We start from the raw sequence: 19,365 nt of genomic DNA, 5'->3' as shown, positions 1-19,365 counted from the left end.
TGCTTTAAAGTTTGAAGTGTTCTTTCTATCTGACTGACTATTGAGAAGGTGCCAGACACTGTCCGGTCAGAACCTTAACGTTACGTTACCAAGTTTGGTTACTGCCAAAGTCATTCAAGTAAGGACAAGATCACTGAGATGGGATTTAAGCCGTTATGTCTGCAATAAAACAGCAATGCATTAAGATATTAATTATTGACCGATCATCATCACAATAGGTTCATTATTATGTTGGTGAATTTTTGTATCTAGCTTATTGCATCAAGTGACCATAAAATTCACGTAAATATTTTACAGCAATTTTATGTAATATTAAATGTGCATTTTTATTGGCTGTCAATTTTTTTTTAATAAAAAACTACTCTCGAACAAAAGTACTTTTATTATGTAATGCGTTACACATGACCCGGATATTGAATCATAACGGTGAAAAGCATGTGTGTTGTTGTAACTGAGCGTAGGATCTGCCGAACAAAGCTGTGAAATAAAATCGTTTCATCTTATTATCGGATTGTATAGGACATTTCCACCATTGTTGTGGTGATAACTGACTGCTGTTTACATTGTTCTACGTGTCGGATTTGTGCTGTCTACTTGAAACTTTTCAAACTGCACGCGCGGGTGCAAGATACCACTGATAGTTTAGGGGCTTCATGGTGAATTATTATTTTGCCACTTACCCCTGAAAGATTAGTGGCATTTATTAACTGAAAGTGGGATGTTGCGACGTCCCAAACCCACAGACAGTGAAGCGGATCTGCTCGAGCAGCAGCAGAAGTTTTTGACAGCGGGCAGCCGCTCTGTAACAGTAGTCAAGCGTACTGATAAACGCAGAGGAGACGTGGAAGCTCAGGAAAACAGGAGAGATGTCGTGACTATAGAAGGTGAGTTGTAAATCGGGTCATTGTAGATCGATTTAGTGTGATGTTGGTATTCAAGCACTTTTACTGTCATCTGTAAACATTTTGATACAGTAGACGCCCCCTTTTTTGCCTGCTCATCAGCATGCACTTGATGAGACAAAAGCACCACATGATTGAGTACAAATTTAACGTTACTAGGGCTGCAACTAACGATTATTTTAATAATTTCGATTAATCGATGAATCGGATTAAAAAAAAAACACACAAGAAAAGCAATAATTTCCAACCCTTTATTCAAAAACAGAACTAAAATCTTTAGAAAGTGCACAAGCATGTTGCTCCTTGAACATCCCTGAGCTGTTATAATAATAATAAAATAAAAATGGACTAACACAAAAAACATACACATGTATGCTTCACATCTGCCAAATATATAGACTTTTTTAAAATAAAAGTGCCACCTGAGCTGCCAGAACAATAAATAATTTATAAAAACTAAAGAACAATACAAATCAGAAAACTTAACAGGATTTGTTTGAATGTAAGAACTTGTTCTCTACACTACACTGCAGACAGACACTCGCAGATGCACACACTCGCAAACGCACACACTTTTGCAGACGCACACACTGACAAACACTGACACACACACACACTCTCTCTCTCAAATTCACTTGAAGCTTATTCATTCAATTATTACCATCATTGTAGGAAGTGCAAGCTTCATTTATACACCACATTTTAACAAAGCTTAAGATGACCAAGAGCTATAAAAGAACTTTAAAATTAAATTAAAAAGTACAACACACACAAATATATTTGTCAATAATAACCTATATGGGAGAAAGCACAGAATATACACTGCAAAAATTGCTTTTCTAACTTAGTAGTTTTGTCCCGTTGTCAGTCCAAATTTAAAAAAAAATCTTATATCAAGAAACATGTACTAGACACATGAAAAAGCATAAGAAATTATGTCTTGTTTTCTGAAAAAACACCTCAAATTAAGTGATTGTTTGCTTAAAGCAAGAAAAATTATCTGCCAATGGGGTACAAAAATAATCTTAATGAGATATCATTTCAAACAGAAGTTTTAAGCATCAATTAATTTTCTTGTCTAGTAATCTTGATTTAAGATTTTTTAGATATTTGGACTGGAAATTAGACAAAATTACTAAGGAAGTTTTGCAGTGTAGCTCTATACATGACAACAGATTGATAAATGAATGGTCCAAAAAAGGCGAGTGAATAAAAACGTGTCTTTAGTCTTACAATGCAAAGTGCAAAGTAACTACACCAGCCCTGATTATACTGTTATTAACGAGCTAATGCTAACTTGTGATGCTTGTCAATCTGGATAACGAGTAAACACCAGCACCAGGGACATTACGTTCTTCACTTCGAAACGGAACAAAAGTAGGATTCTGTAGTGACTTAACCTGCTGTTGAACTCCCTTCCTCCTCATCAAAGACTCCAACATGTTTGCGTTTCAGGTGCTGGATCATTGCCGCGTTGCTCCCGACATGTCGCGTTTGCATATTTTGTAGTTAACACAGTTTTTCTGTTTATTTAGTGTGAAATGCTCCCGCACCTATGATGACTTGGGTCGCGCTGATTTCTCTGCCTCCGTCATGTATCTTTCCTCCGCTCGTTTTTTAATTTTTGCTCCGCCCTGTATATGAGGCGCCGAACTCTGCTAGCATCAGTGCGCGAGAGAGACCGAGTGTGTTTACCTCGCTCCGCGCTCAAATAAAGTTTTTTTTTAATAACCAAACGTCTCCGCGTCGCGCGACACAACGAATCGATAATGAAATTCGTTGACAACTTTTTTACTAATCGATTTTTATCGATTTTATCGATTCGTTGTTGCAGCCCTAAACGTTACATATTTTAGTAGTGAGTCAGAAATAGTGCAGAATCCTAAATATTTTTATATTTTTTTACTGTCATACTATTGCACAACTGTAGTATCTCTTGTATGAAAATGTTTCCTCCTGAATAAGATGTGTACACAGTATCTGTTTGAATTGTAAATGGCTTCTTTTTCATTCTATATTTCTACATACATTCAGACCTCCCTGATCAGATTCCCACCCTGACACCTGCACCTCCGAAAAAGTCACGTTTTAAAAACGATCGAGTACGCTTTGAGGATGAGGACCCAGAAGAGCGACTGGACAGACATGATACTCACATCAGTGCTGTCCTCTCCAAGATCATCGTGAGTAATCTGTAGCTGTTTTGTTATATTTTAATGAAATAATTCAACATGGTGCATAATTTGAATTCTCGTTTTGTAGGAGAGGGACACTAGCGCAGTACCCGTGTACTTGCCAACATTCACGGGCACTGCTTTTCCTAAAGTTCTACATCGGTCTGTCGTAGAGAGTGAGGTAAGAAGATGTTTTTACCATATTACATGGGCATCATTCCTATAAAGGATAAATCTGTTTAATTGTTCTTTTGTCTGATCAAATCTCAAGCATTTTCTGTGCGTGTAGGGAACGGAAAAAAGACCAAGAGGAAGAAAAAGTATTTTTGCACGTCAAATTGCAGCACAGCGAGGTAACAAGGAAGGTGCACATAGTTTAAACGGCGCAGGGATTAAAGATCAGTCATGTGGAGACACAAATTTTGCCTCCTTACCATTGGAGAGCATGGACACTGAGCTATCTACAACAAATGTTATTGGTAAGTCATAGTTCATCATATTTTTGTTCATGGTTAACTAAGGCATCATCTCAAATTTTTCTATTGTAGATGCTGTTAATGCCCCCTTGCTAGTGTCAGGTCAAGGACTTGGAATTGCTAACAGTGCCATAGAGACAATAAAAATCCATCAGGAGAACCAACGAAAGCTGCAGGCAATGTCACAGAGTGAGATACTGGAGGAGCAGAGGATGCTGTTGGCCCAACTTGGTGAGCTGGATGTCATCTGTAATTTAAACGATTCTGGTGCCAAAAATAAAAACACTGTAACTGTCAAGATGTAAAGTTCTTTACTGTAGCTCTTGCTTGCCAGAATGTAACTTGTCACTTTCGCCATTCTTAAGTTCTAGGTACTTAGATCTAACATTTTTGTATTGTCAGACCCTAGATTAGTGGACTTTGTCAGATCTCAAAAAGCACAGATGAGAAAATCCTCTGAGTCAGCATCCGGGCCTGGGGAGCAGGAGGTTTCCCTGAATAAATCTCTGTCTAATAGCACCGCATCAGCGCTAGATTACACAACACAAGCTCAGGAAACTGCCATAGAAGATGGTCAGAATGTGGAGAATGAGAACCTGGCTGTAGTTCAACCTCCAATTACAGGTGAGATGTTTATATCCTTTGGCTTTATTTCAGACTCCAATGTCCATTTTAAAACAAAACACACATACAAATAAAAACAAATAATTTTTTTTTACAGAGGAAAAGCATACACAGTTGTAATTATATTTAATGTATTTGACTGAATAGCTATTCTGCAGGATTTTTTCATGAAAAATGATTAATAGGGCTTTTGGACTGATCTGCATGCATGCAGCATTGGAAAGTTAAGCTTGCCTAATGCATCAGATGTGGTCTTTACAATCTCGTCAGCTCAAGTGCATCTGGACAATTTCCAGTTTTTAATTCAAAATGCACTTTGAGGTAGCCACAAATATCCAGGACTGTCCACTTGGCAGATCTGTCCAGACAAGCTGAGCTCTCCAGCATGCTAAGGCACTTGCATCAATCCCGCTTAGTCTGATTAGAGCAGAGCTAGCTGGAGCGAGGACCCATTAGTTTTAGGGTAATAGAGATAAGAAAGACTCACTGACATTTATGGATGAGGTACTAATGTTTAAAGAACATTGTTTCTGTAAATGCACTGCAGTAAGCATGTGGTGTTTTGTGTATTAATGATGGGCCGTATGATTTTTGCCTGGTGGACGATACATTTGGTGAACAAATACAAGACAGAATGATCAAGACGGATGAACTGTCCATATTTTGGACCCGGCATTAAATTGAATCTCCAAAACGCACATACATCCATTATATCTAGTAATCCACAACTCCAGCAGGTTAATGGAATAGTTCACTTTAAAATGAAAATTTTATGATAATTCACTCACCATACAAGCTGTCCGTGTGTTTATTTCTTCTATCGAAAATTAATTAAAGCTACTAAGGAAAGCTTTCCAGGTCTTTTCCAAAGCTTTCCTTATTTCATTATAAACGACACCAGACGATGAATAAGGTGTTGTCTTGCGAAACTATTAGCCTTTTTCAAAAGACTCAAATATTTAATAATTTATTATTATGCAATGCACATCCACGACTTACATATTACGCAATGACGTTGAAAAGTTTATGCGTGATGTAGATTTCAAAATATTTAAACATCCCTGATATGCATACGAAATGACCGTTTTAAAAAATAGTCTTGCACAAATACATATATCTTGTCATTCAACATCCAAGAACTTTTGAACGGTCTTCTTTCTCTACACTGGGTTGAAACTTCCGCTTTGTCACGCGTGAGCTTACCAGCGTGATTACGTGGTACGTAAAGTTGTAGACGCACTTCATGAAGGAACTTCGAAGCCATTCGAGCCATATATTTATGTTAAATAGGTATTTAATTTAGGTATTCATTGGCTGGTGTCGTTGAAGAAGATTTTGAAGCAGCGAGGAAACTGAAATTTGGACCGAAACCAACAGCCCCCCATTGTAATCCATTATATGGAGAAGAGCATTGGAAACCATTCCTCAATAAAGAAACGGACGGCTTGTATGACATGAGCGAATTATCATTAATTTTTTTGTTTTGTTAAGTGAACTCATCCTTTAATAAATGTCTTCTGAAGTTTTTTAGCATTGAAACCAAAACAAATGATTCGCTTAATAGGACTAGGTGTAATAATCCACTATTTCAGGTGCTGACCTTTGTAGCTAACCTGTCCAGTGAGTAGTGAACTCAAGCACTGCAAGTGGTGAACAAATATACACCAGAAGCAGTTGGCAGCTATATCTGCAGCTCAAAGCTACCACAGTAGTTACCCGGCAGCCCTGAGAATCGAACCGGCAACCTTCTAGTCACGAGTCCGACTCTTTAACCATTAGGCCACAACTACCCAAACCGTTAATGCGTGTTCAGTGCCCCCGGTCGCATATGGCATACCATTACAACACATTACCAAAATCAACGTAAACATACCCGCCAACATGTTGGCTAAGACTGTTATAGCCCCACTGGCTCTGTTAATGCAAGCTCAGCGCCACCGATCCCGTATGCCAAAACTTTCGAAAATATTGCCAAAAATCAACGCAACCATACGTACCAACACGCTGGATAAGGCTGTTATAGCCCCACTGGCTCCATTAATGCAATTTCAGTGCCACCGGTCCCATATGGCGTACTATACAACACCATTTATTATGTGGTCACTCGGCAGCCCGTATTGTGTCTTTCCGTTTAAACCACAGCCATAGGCATGCGTATGGCATGGGGGTAAGTTAACTAGGAGTGAATTTTCATTTTGGGTGAACTATTCTTGTAAAACCCTAACCCTACCCATAATGAGCATCACTCACATTTCCATATGAAAATTGAAAAATCTAGTTATAATACTATTATTTAAAATATTCGTTTTGCTTTTCTTTACAGAAGATGAGCTGCCTATCAAGCCGCAGAAGGAGTGGGTACACATGGACAAGCTAGAGCCAGAAAAACTGGAATGGACAAGAGACCCTCCTCCCAAAAAGCAAAGCACCAAAAAGGTACAAACCAGAACCTGGAAAGAAGGTTAAATTAGTGCTAGCTAACCAAATCACAACTAAGAAAGTGAGTGATGACTAACAACCACAAGGTTTAGCAACTTCATAAAAATGAGGACCAGGAACCACCCTTAGCGTGCACCTATCAACACCACTGCAACCTCACAAGATGCCAGATTTATAACCGAAATGAACTGTTAAACCATCATTTTTAAGATTGTTCATATATATGAATCAAAAAAATGAAACAGGAATTGATTCTGGGCCAGTGTTGTTTACGTCTTGCAAAATGGTCTGTAGCAGTGCCCCTACCACCCAGAACACACTATCAACCGCAGTGAATACAATTCAGAATGTCTAGTAAATGAGTCTGCATTTGTTTGTATAAACGCTTCATTCTATTTTCAGGCTATGCAAGCCCGTTTCAACTTTGCTGGTACTCTCATCCCTCCTACTGAAGACTTGCCCACTCATTTAGGTCTGCATCACCATGGAGAGGAGCCAGAGGTTAGTGGCTTCAGCTACTGAATGGTCTCTAGTCTGGCAGTGAAATAGAGCTGATGCTACGTATTTAAAAAGACGTTTGTATTAGTCAGAGGCAAACGTGTGGAGTGGTTGCTTATGTGTAATACTAAATATCATTTTTTCTTTTTTTCTGTTCTAGCTGGCTGGCTACTCACTGCAGGAGCTTTTCATTCTCTCTCGCAGTCAGCTGAACCAACAGCGCAATCTGGCAGTCAGCACTCTGGCTAATGTCCTGACGAAAGTAAACACAAGTTCTTTGAATTGATCTGAAAAGCTCTTGCATCGACTTTTAACCACATAAACATACCGGTGCAAAACACACTATATTTAAATATAACAAGTTTACTGTCATGATGATGCTAATGGAGGCAAGAAAATTAGGTCTGAGTTTTGGTCTCCGTTGATGATCATGTTCTTAAACATAACATGTATATTTGCCTTGTTCTCTGTCAGGCTCGTGCTGGTGAGTACACGTCTTCTCTGAAGAACAGCGTCTTGTCCTGTTTGTTGGATGCAGGACTGCTCTTCCTTCTGCGTTTCTCATTGGATGACAGCGTGGAGGCTGTGATGTCAGCAGCTGTGCATGCCTTGCATGCTCTACTGGTTTCAACTGACGATGAAGTAAGGGGCAGTCTCATGGGACGTTTTTCATGATATGCACAGAGATGTATGAATATAGATTTTGGTTCGTCCCATGCTAGGAGTGCTTAGACAATGCCTTTCCATGGCTGCTCGGGACAGCCACCTTCCCTCTGCTGCCCACGTCTCAGGAAGAGGAAGATGAGGATGATGAAGGCATGGACGAGTCCATGAAACTAACCATTAAAGAGAAGGAAGACAACAAGACCGATCCTAATGTTGCTAGGCAGGATGTTGTCAAGGTAACTGGGCTCTGACATTGATCTCTTAAAACATGGAGTGGTTCAACAAGAGGTGGAAAAGGTCGAATGTTGGACTGTTTTTTACGTGGTTAATGTTTCCACAAAGTTTTTACTCTTAGATTTGCAATTTAAATTCAGGACAAACAAATGTTTGTATACCAGGTTGAAGGTAAAATCTCAGCGGGGTTCCAATGAAATTCCTGTGTTGTTTTCAGGGCTTTCTGAAGATGCAGGGTCTTCCTCGGCTCCGTTATATTTTGGAGGTTGTGCGACCGTCTCCCCAAGTCGTTCTTGATATTCTGGCGCTTCTGATCCGAATCGCTCGTCACTCAACTGCAGCAGCTATACAGGTAAACATTAGATGATCTATCAGTAGCGAGTGATGTTGCACCTAATATAAAGACCTAAAGAGATGTTTTTCTAAACATATATTTACGGTGCAGTACTGCCAAGGTCATGGGTTTTATTCTCATTATATGCATGTACTTATAAAATAATAGCATGAATGTGTAGCTTAGGTTGATTTGGATAAAAGTTTCTGTCTTTTTCTCTTAGATTCTGGACTGCCCACGGCTGATGCACACTGTGGTTTCGGAGTTTCTTCCAGGATCATGGACTCTTCATACTTCACAGACTGCCTCCTCTTTGTATGGGTTGCCTGTTGCCTTGGCGATGAAGCTACTTCATGTTCTAGCTAGTGCTGGGCGGCATGCTTGTGCTCGAATTGTGAGTGTTACAATGGATGGCATAGGTTAACAGTGTTAAGCACCCACTAATTACAAATAATTATGATACTTATGACAAGAATGAGAGGTTTCCTACTCACACTTTACAACAGATTTCTATGGTCTTACTTGTGGGTTAAAATTGTGTGACCATATTTTTATAAATCTCCTGTGTCTCCATCCCCTGTGTCTCCTCCTTAAAGGGTTAGTTCACCCAAAAATGTTGCCATCATTTATTCATTCGTATGAAATTAAAAATATGTTTATGACTATTTCAACTGGAACAGAAAATAAGATATTTTGAGAAATGTCTTTGTGATTTTGTATTCACACAATGGAAGTCAATGAGGTTTAGTGTTATTTGGTTACCAACATTCTTCAAAATATCTTCTTTTGTGATTTACAGAAGAGATTAAGTCATGCAGGATAAAATGAAGAAAGAATTAAAGAAAAGTTCTGATGGCAAGTTTGTTTGAACATATTGTACATTTTTGCATAGCACTGACCTGTGTCTACTTGTCTCAGCTGAACTCTTTAGGTGGTAAAGAGCTTTTGGCACGTTTCGTTGTTGTTGAACCATCAGAGATGTTGCTGGAACCAAGTGAAGCTCTTCGCTGCAGTACAGAGGCACTTAAGATGTTCGCAGTGGCCGCCAGCTATGGACAGGCCTGCAGTCTATACAAGTGAGAGCTTCTTTCTGTTTTCCTCCAGTTAAAAAGAGTAATCCAAATGTTTGGTAATTCTGTCTTTATAATTATTAATATAGTGATAACTGTGGAGAATACATTTAAAGGATTTGTCTGTATTAACTGTGCAAGGTATGACATTGCATTTGCATTTGTGCATTTGCCAGAGTCTGTAGTATTTCAGTGCATACTTGCTATGATCAAACCAACTGTGTACTTCTGACACAGTGCTTTACCAATTGAGCAATTGGAACAATGCTCTTTTTCCTTTATTGCAGGGATCTGTATCCTGTGCTGGTTCAGAGGTTGCAGTCTGGGAATCGTCCCTGTGCATCATCTGAGGCTGTAACTCCTCTGGAACTGGACAGAGTCAGAGCCCTGCTGGTGCTACTCACTCAGGTCACTCACACGGCAGGATGTTGTGAGGAGCTACAGAGAGGACTAGGCAGGTATATTTCGAAAAACATAGGACATAAGCTTTATTTACATGATCAAAAAATAAGTAACATTATAACACAAAACATTATCACAACAGTGTTGCAGATATTTTTTTTTAAAGATTTGTCAGTATATCATCTTAACATATAAATTACCATTTAAAAACGTACAATTTATTTTTTGACTAGAAAAATGGATTGCTATTGAAAGGCTGGTCACATTTAGTTAAATGGTACAAATCAATGTTACTGAAAGATTTACAGACAATTTATCTACTACATCTATTGTAACACATATTTAGCTACTTAAAGGGACAGTTCACCCAACACAGAAAAAGATATTTGGAAGAATGCTTGTAACCAAACAGTTCGGCCAGTGGTAGTCAAAAATGCCCAAGAACTGTTTGCTTTCCTATATTCTTCCAAATATCTTCTTTAGTATTCAACAGAACAAAGAAATGTATTAAGCATTTTTTCTACTATGGTAGTCAACGGTGGCAAAGAACTGTTTGGTGACAACCATTCTTCCAAATATCTTTCTCTGTGTTCATCTGAACCAAGAAATGTTTACAGATTTGGAATAACTTGAGAGTGAGTAAATGATGACAGAATTGACATTTTTGGGTAAACTGTTCCTTTAAACTGAAACAACTAATATAATGTTATGTAATATTAATGTAAAAGATAATGTGAAGATGTCCTTTTTCTGCCACTGAAAGATGTCTTGTTTAATAATGTCCAGACGCAGTTTTGATACAGTTTTGTATTGACAGTTCTCAGGGTTCAGAGTGTCCTCCACCCCCTCCCGTTTCGTGGAGTCATGTGACCGGTCTGCAGCCCACCGTCATTGGTTTACTTAAGGGATGTGTGAAAGCACTCGACAACCCAGGGCAAATGTCAAGTGCACTGGTCTTGATTCCCTCCTACCTGCTTTTCATGGAGGCGTATTATTCACAGCTAAGTCAGCAGGTAAATGTTTGTAAGAAAGTAGAATGATTAAGAATCAGTAACATGGCACATTAGACACATTATGACCACTTTATATTCACAGTTTGTTTGCATGTTCTGTGAAATGGCTTGTATACATGCTTTCATGTCAAACGTCCAAAAATATATGAGAGGATTTGTGCTTAGCTTACTTGTGAGTCTGACATAATGATTTCCTGACAAAACAGCTGCTGATATGTATTTTTTATTTGCACTGCTGTTTTAGATTTGTTGTTATTAGGGATGTAGCGATTCACTCAGCTCACAATGCGATTCACGCAACTGATCTCACGATTCGATTCTTTCCTAGTTTATATTTACAAATGAGTTGAGACAAATTAGAAATGAACAACTGCACTTTTATTATTTCTCAAATGCTGCACATTTCTTAGTAAAATAAAAATATATTTGATGTCAAATAACAAAATTAAATTGCAATTTTAAAAATAAAACAAAACGAATTATACAAAGTTTCTTTAAAATACAAAAAAAGTTTTTTTACATTGAAGAAATTTCAGCATATCCACTAAACACAGCGGCCCCTGCTGTTCAAAACATGTATTGCGATTCAAATAACATCTCAACCAGCATGAATTATGACATATTAAAGTCGATTTTCAACTGGCTCATGATGAATCGTTACATCCCTAGTTGTCATTGATAGCCTGTGATGCACATACTGTTGTTTCCTCGATTCAATATTTGTCACTATGGATGATACTCTGAAATTGAGGTAGAACTTATGTGTATAGTGAAATGTTTTTTGACAGAGCTCTTTCCAGCCAGTTCACTGTCTACAGGAGCTAGAGTCACTTACCTCAGATGTGCTGATGCCACTGATATCCCATCATGCCATACAAAATATGACAAGTAGATTCAGGTGGGTGAATGTTTTGAGTTCTTAAATGGATCAAGTCTGTTTGACCACAATTGATTAATTCAATGTGTTTTAAGCATGTATATACTACCGGTCAAACGTTTTTAGACACTTATGTGTTCATATTTTTCCATATTTTAGAATAATAATGAACTAATGAAAACTATGAAATTAAAAAAGGGAACTATGGGAATTATGTTGTTGCTAAAAAAAACAGGTCACACTTTATTTTAAGGTCCAAATTCTCTGTATTAATAAACCATTAACTATGAGTTTTGCCTAAGTAAACTACTTGTTTGTTGCTTATTAATAGTTAGTAAGATAGTTGTTAGGTTTAGATATTAGATAGGATTAGGGAAGTAGAATCTGCGCTTTTAAGTACTAATAAACAGCCAATTTTCCAAAAATAGGCATTTAATAAGCAACTACTTAATAGTGAGAATTGGGAGAGTCACCCTTTGACTAGAATTTACAGAAATGTTTTCTTGTCATTTGATCAAGCAGCTTCTTAATGTCTCACCCTGGGATGCTTTTTTTATCAATATTAAAGGATTACCATCTATTCTGTGCTCTTTTCTTCTTGAAAGCTATTCTTTCTTCATTTTTCAATCAAAGTCATCTATTTCAAAAAAGCTTTTATTAAATGAAATGTTAGTTTTGTCATGAAAAAAAACATGTTTGTTTGCAAAATAATATTTTTGTCTACTAAACTAATTTCAGAAATTTAAGCACGCACTTTCAGATCATTTCTTTTTAAATAACGAGAAACATTTCACTCAAGTGTCCTAAATCCTTTGACCATTAATATATAAGTTATTAAAAATGTTCTTGACCACAAGATGTGTACATTAACATAACAGAAACATAACTCTTCTTTGAGATGATGCTTAACAAACTGGCATGAAAAAAAGTATGTTGGCTGTTGTATAGCAACAGAAAAGGCTTGATATTACCTTCTGTTGATACAGGTCCAGCTCTATGATTTGTAACCCCGCACTAAGTGCTGTAGGTTGGGAGGTCGTTCCCAGTCTGCCCGGGCTGGGCTGTTCTAAACTTAAGACAACCAGGAATCTGACAGGACCAAACTTTCCCTTGCCCCTCCCCACAGCTCTCTTCCACCTGCTTAACACCATTACCTCCATCCACAAAGGCATAACTAAAAGGGTAGGTTTGTTTATATTGTTTCACTGTTAGTTGAAAAAAATTGACACAATTATATCTACGTTATTTAACTCTCTTTCTCTCATCAGTTTAGTTCTTTCCTCCTGTCAGACTCTGTTCTGAATTATCTGCGTTCCTGTGTTGGAGTCACGCCCCCTGTGTCACTCACAAGTGCCTGGATTTTACGTCATGAGCACCACCTGCTGTATTTGCTTCTCAGACTGGCACACAAACTGGTAACTTGTGCATTTACATTAACCAGCATTTGTTCTGTATACATTTCATGGTCTGGTAAATTATTAAGATTGTGTTAGATGTGACCAGTGGCGTAACTGCCATTTTGCTTTGCTATCAGTTAATGATTTAAACTATAACGTCAATGTCTTAGGTCCCAGTTGACCCAGAGGTTGCCAAACACGCCTCTTTATTTCACCAAGTGTCCTTGGCTCTGTTGTCCTGGCTGCTTCCTGGCAGTGAACACCTGGCACATGAACTCATGTCGACAATGATCTTCAGCCACAGTCTCCTTCCGTAAGTCTGTACTGAAGTCATACATTTAGTGAGGTTTAAGTCAGTCAGATTTAACATTTATGTGGCTTTTAATGAATAAAACTTGTCATTTTAAACCTTTAGGACTTTCTTTCTTCCTCAGAACACAAATAAAGATATTTTGAAGAAAGTTGGGAAGCGGACAGCATTGGATCCCATTTATTCTATTGTATGAATGCAAAGTGAATGGGGTCCAGTTAACAACATTTTTCTAAATATTTTATTGTGTTTTCTGCAGAAGAAAGTCATACAGTTTTGAAATAACAAAATGTCAGAGTACATGATGACATATTTTTGAGTGAACTATCACTTTAAAACCTTTTATAACTCATAAAGACTGTGGCCCTGTTTCACGCACACGGCTTAGCCTAAGCCAGGACTATGCATTAGTTGAATTACAATATTATATACAATATATAAAAATGCCTTATATGAATACATGACTAGTGTGCATATACAGACAAAACAATGACTGATATATATATATGTTTAAGAGTTTTATTCAGTTAAGACAGGTCACGCCCTGATTTTAGTCTGGTTCATATTTCTTGGTTCAGATGAACACAGAGAAGTTTTTCTGGAAGAATGCTTGTAACCAAACAGTTCTTGGACACCATTCACTAAAATAGTAGAAAAAATAGCCTAACACATTTTTTTGTTCTGTTGAACACAAAAGAAGATATTTTATAGAGGTAGAAACAGTTCTGGGGCACTTTTGACTACCATTGTTATTATTATACTATGGTGGTTTATGGCGAAAAACTATCTGGTTTTGACTGATAATTGATGTTAGTTTTAAAGTATGTTTAGATATCCAGCTTTGCCCTTAGCTATGTATCAGTCCAGTTCATAGTTTCACATCATGCTCACAAGAGGGCAGCAGATAATGCAATGTAAAATGAATTGAGACATTTATTCCATTGACAGTTAACCATAGCATTCATTGTTTGTTAATGGGACAGTTTACTTTGATGTTGTTCAGATCCTGTATGTGTCTTTTTCTTCTATGGAACACGAAACAAGATATTTTGAGAAATGTCTCAGTGGCCGATACATGTTGTGTTCTGCAGAAGAAAGAAAGGCATACAGGTTCGAAATGACATGAGGGTGAGTAAATAATGACATAATTTTTGTTACTGGATGAACAATCTCTTTAAAAATCATATCATGTGTATCTTGACTGTAATAAGGTGTTTTGACTACTTGTGATTGTATAAAACATGTCTGGAAAACCATTTTTAAACTTATACTATCATTTATTTTTTATTTTTAAGGGAGGGTGGTAGTGGGGAACCAGAGGTGGCTGCGTTGGCTGAGTTGCAACTCCAGGAGAAGACTTTACCAGGTGCTGGTGTTCTGTTGCACGATGCTCTTCTTCATCTGCCCTACATTCGTGGTTGTTTCCTCACCCACCTTGCCCATATGGAACCTGCCGTCCTTGCTTCCCGTGACCGGTACCTTGGCCGAACCCCCTGGATCAGATCTCATCTCTTACCTGAGCTAACCGGCCCCTCCCTGCCCTCTGATTGGCCCTTCTTACCGCTCATCAGCTTGTATGAACGAATGGGATTTTCTGCTGGAGGTGGACAGCAGGTTGAGTCTCTTCCAGTGGGGTCTTTGGAGTCAGTCACTCATTGCCTTCAGTGGCTGCTGGTTCTGGAAAGCTGGCGGGAGCAAGCTCTTAGTGTGGTGCCACCGGTGGCTAAGTTAGCCCGACTGGCCTGCGTCTTTTTGTGCTCCAGTGACCTCTTTCTGGAACGGCCCGTGCAAGAGCTGATGTGGGTGCTGTTTCGTGGGCTGACGCGGCCGGACCGGCTCGAGGCGCTGGAACTGGGCTCGCCTCCACCGGGCTTGGCGTCTTTTCATGACCTCTATTCGGCTCTGCTAGCTCAGTATGAGGCGGTGTCTTTTGGAGACCCTTTGTTTGGCTGCTTTATGCTGCTTCCGCTACAGAGGCGCTATAGTGTCACCATGAGGCTGGCCGCATTTGGCGAACATATCGGGATGCTGCGATCTTTGGGCGTCTCACTGCAGCAGGTAATGGGCTTCTTTTCAACTGACATCCAAACTTACTGTCTCTAAACGTAAAGCATGGGTTTCAATCCCAACAAGCACACACAAACGGATAAATGAATTAACTGAATGCCACTTTTAAATGAAAATGATAAGATTGTTTGTGGGCATTTGGAGCAATTTAGGTTCAGATTTGGGCTGTAAAGTTTAGTTTTCCCGCATTTTAGATCTTGCACAATTTTTACATTTCACAAATTGGTTTGCTCAGGATCTACCAAATTAAGTTTGTGAATAAAATGAGGTAAGACATTCCATATGAAAGGAGTTTGTTTGTCCTGCACAGTTGCCTATTCCACTGGAGAAGTTCACGTCCCCAATGGAGGACTCGCTGCCTCTGTTGCGGCTGTATTTTCGGGCGCTAGTAACTGGAGCTCTGAAGAGGAACTGGTGTCCTGTGCTTTATGTGGTGGCTGTTGCTCATCTCAATGCATTTATCTTCTCTCAGGATGCAGTGGCAGAGGTAAATTACCCGTGAATTATCACTTTGTAATCATAATAATGAGAATATGTAGACTAAGTGTAGACTAAACCAAGAATGAAACCCAAGTATTTATTCATTGGCAAAGAACTATCATCATGTCTTCCATGCCAAACTCCAATTATTGTGAAAGATGTAATTGCACTATGCCGCGCAGGCGTATCTCATATTAATCTTGAGTACCTATAGAGTAGTATTGCATACTTCGAGTCTGCGAAGATTTTTGTTTAGTTTGATCACGTTTTTAAAGATAGATACAGCTTTATGATTGTTTCTGAAAACGTACGGCGTGTGCGGGGGGGAGGGGCAGGCTGAACTAATGCACATGCTAACCAATTGCCAAAAAAACACAGTAATCAGTTTCATTCACCGCGATATAAAATATACATATCATATATATATATAATATACAATACAATATCATATACAATATACATTATGTTCAGAGGTGTATAAAGACCTTACATAATGAAGTGTTATGTTTTTATTACCTGAGAATGAGCTTTTTCCATCTACATACACAGAAATTTGCAATGTTGTTTTGTAGAGTTGCCCTTAATGGACAAACTGCTCTAGAAAGCGCATTTTATGTTGTTATCTCCTTCGGCAAAGAAGTGAAAACGCAACTACAAATTTGTCCTTTGTCAGCAGCCGCTGTGCTTCGAAAGGGAGGGGTAGAGATAGCCGTTGGTTGCAATTTGCAACCTCACCACTAGATGCCACTAAAATCTCCACATTGCACATCTTAGATGTCTCAACTGTTGTTTTATAAATTAACTTAGTCATAAATTGTTTTTTCATAAATTAAGGAAAAGTTGGCTAAGTCTGATTGATAGTGTCTTAGTGTTGTTGTTCTGTCTTTGTCCTGTGAGTTACGGCCCTGATGGTTTGACTCGCACTCTTTGCAGGAAATTGAGGTCACACGACGGAGCCTGCTCAGAAAAACACACTACATGACAGATGAGGTATCACACAGCACCAACTTTTTAGTAAAAGAGAATATTCCTGGTTTTATCTGTATCATCTTCTTTAATGTATCTCTTGTTCTTTTTGATTTCCTTACCTTGTCTGTTTGTGTTTCTCTAGGTGTTAAAGAACCACCTGCTTTTTTTCCGGCTGCCCCAGCAGGATGCAGAGCTGGGCTTTAGCACCTATGAACAGCTGCCTCCCATTCGTGCCCGCAGGTTGGGAAGCATTCTGGGAACAGAAGAGAAAACAGGAAAGAGGTGAAGGAGAAAACACGTTTGGTCCCAGTCATACATAGGTCCATTTGTGATGCACAGTCTCTGTGACTTTTGGCCTTAAACAGCCAAACATAGTCTGAAAAATAAATTTTGTATGTGTATACATGATGATGTGGTTGCTTGCGTCTATATGCCATTTTTCAGCTAAACATGTTCTGCCCAAGGTTGTCTATCTTCAACTGTACTTTTACAATAACAACTATACAAGAGCGGTTAGGCCAAAACCCAACACAAACACTGCAACACAAATATTTGATTTGAGCTCTGTTAATTGTACGGGTAGTCATAGGAATATCAAAGCACAGTTTAGGTTTTGTCTTTATTTTGACTATTACCAAGTTGTATGAAATCATACTGTATCCCACATGTCCCAAATTTTTGCCATTTAAAAAAAACTGCATGCTGGGAAATAAATACAATCATCACAATACTTGAATTAACAAACCACAAAAGCGACTTGACCAAAATCAAATTTAGAAAAGGCCTGGGGGTAAATATGAACAAAGGGATATCTGTTCTTTCTACTGAACTTTGACTTGACCTTTTTAGATCTATAAAAATACGACAAAGCAGCATTCTCTCTTTAGCTTACCACTGCAGTGCCCTCCATAATATTTGAGCTTCTAAAACATTAGTGTCATTGCAGACGATATAAAGATGTAAAAAATGGTCATAAGCAAAACAATACATTTGGGGAAAAACATATTTGCAAGCTTTCTGAAATTCCCTGTTTAGATTGTCCTAAGGTGATGTGATGAGCTGTACCTGACGTTTCTCTGTTATGATGACACCTGTGTGAACTGACTTATATCCAATAAAATGACCTTGACATCATTTTACCGTCGTTAGGTTCCTTTCTAAAAAGGATCATTGCTCATTTGCTACAACATTCACTTTATGGAACTGAGCTTTGTTCACGAAAGCCCCACTTGATTTTCTTGAGAAAATTGAAGCATCTTTTTGATAAAAAATAACAATATTAACCAATTATTTATAATTCTATAAACCAATTATTATCAGCAGGGCACAAGATAGACGGTGCCATGTCTTACTCTTGTATAAAGCGCTCATGTTTTGCTGTTGCAAACTCTCTTGTTGTCTGTAAATGTCATCAAGGAATTTAATAAAACTGATGTCAAATGAGGAAGAGCGGGAAGAGTGCCGGTTGCTGGTAAGACTCTTTTTTACTCCTTCAGGAATGCTGAATTTTTGTTTCCAATAGAAGACAATGAAGCCTCCTGTGAGCTCTGCTAATGCTGGTCACACGGTTCAGCTGACATCTGGTTTACATTATATCACAGACAGGGGGCACTGAGTTTCACTGCGTCTCCTGTTGACAACACAAATCTCAACCCCAGTGACTGGTCGTCAATCCTATTTGGCCAGACTCTTTTGTCATTTTAAACTTGATGCTGCTACAAACTGTAAATATCTGTAAAAAGCCACGAGGACATTTAAAGTGTTTTCTTAAATTAATTTGAGTCGTAAATGTATTGTGCATGTCCCACTTTCATCACATCCACTAACCTGGGTCACAGATGCCTTTTGGTGAGGTGCTCCGGTCAACCACATCTCACAACATTAAAAAACTACTTCAAACACATCTCTAATGTATTATTGCTTCTGTATGACATAATGCTCATTGCTCCCTGAACTCTCTGTAAGTCGCTTTGGATAAATGTAAATAATGCCCTTTGTATGGTTCCCATCAATGCAACACATCTTTAGTTGTGCAACAGATGCAAGCTTTCTGCCACCAGACACATGAACATAACTTTCATTCATCCCCTTACGAAAATGAACCATTTTTTTTTGGTGCAATGATTACTTGGGGCCAAACCACGGTTTTACTACAGTAACCATCGTTTACTATGGTTTTAACAAAAAACATAGTTTCAAAACCATGTTTATTTTGTGATAACCATTGTTTTACTACAGTAACCATGGCTTTTTGGTTTTAACTTTAGTAAAACCATGTTTTTTCAATTTTAACTGTAGTAAAACCATGGTCAATTTTCGTAAGGGTCATACTTTACGAGTTTGGCTTACACTTGGAACTTTGCAGTCTGATCCTACTGATATTATAGCTCTCGTTGGGATGTAAAAAATCACAGACTGGCAATTATGTACTCA

General features: G+C 38.4%; 1 protein-coding gene across 1 annotated transcript; it reads left to right on the top strand.

The window, feature by feature from the left end:
• The first annotated feature begins 432 nt into the window (after positions 1-432).
• On the top strand, positions 433-18,066 carry rpap1 (RNA polymerase II associated protein 1). The gene is made up of 24 exons (XM_056768585.1): positions 433-884; positions 2,937-3,085; positions 3,165-3,257; positions 3,366-3,555; positions 3,625-3,783; positions 3,955-4,176; positions 6,500-6,612; positions 7,018-7,116; positions 7,274-7,375; positions 7,588-7,755; positions 7,836-8,015; positions 8,231-8,365; positions 8,571-8,741; positions 9,266-9,423; positions 9,705-9,875; positions 10,637-10,832; positions 11,621-11,730; positions 12,696-12,891; positions 12,978-13,124; positions 13,277-13,419; positions 14,712-15,474; positions 15,794-15,970; positions 16,897-16,953; positions 17,075-18,066. The coding sequence occupies exons 1-24, from the start codon at positions 719-721 to the stop codon at positions 17,216-17,218; spliced, it is 4,209 nt and encodes a 1,402-aa protein (XP_056624563.1). The 5' UTR covers positions 433-718; the 3' UTR covers positions 17,219-18,066.
• Positions 18,067-19,365: the final 1,299 nt, after the last annotated feature.

Source organism: Triplophysa dalaica, chromosome 15 (assembly GCF_015846415.1).
Source record: "Triplophysa dalaica isolate WHDGS20190420 chromosome 15, ASM1584641v1, whole genome shotgun sequence".
Lineage (NCBI taxonomy): Eukaryota > Metazoa > Chordata > Actinopteri > Cypriniformes > Nemacheilidae > Triplophysa > Triplophysa dalaica.
This window is presented reverse-complemented; position numbering and strand designations above follow the sequence as displayed.

What these genes read in the sequence shown, in the direction of transcription:
- rpap1 (XM_056768585.1), top strand. Translation starts at nt 719, where the DNA reads ATGTTGCGACGTCCCAAACCCACAGACAGTGAAGCGGATCTGCTCGAG. An exon ending in CTGTCCTCTCCAAGATCATC is followed by an intron (nt 3,086 to 3,164) that starts GTGAGTAATCTG and finishes CTCGTTTTGTAG; the next exon opens with GAGAGGGACACTAGCGCAGT. An exon ending in CAGGCCTGCAGTCTATACAA is followed by an intron (nt 9,424 to 9,704) that starts GTGAGAGCTTCT and finishes CCTTTATTGCAG; the next exon opens with GGATCTGTATCCTGTGCTGG.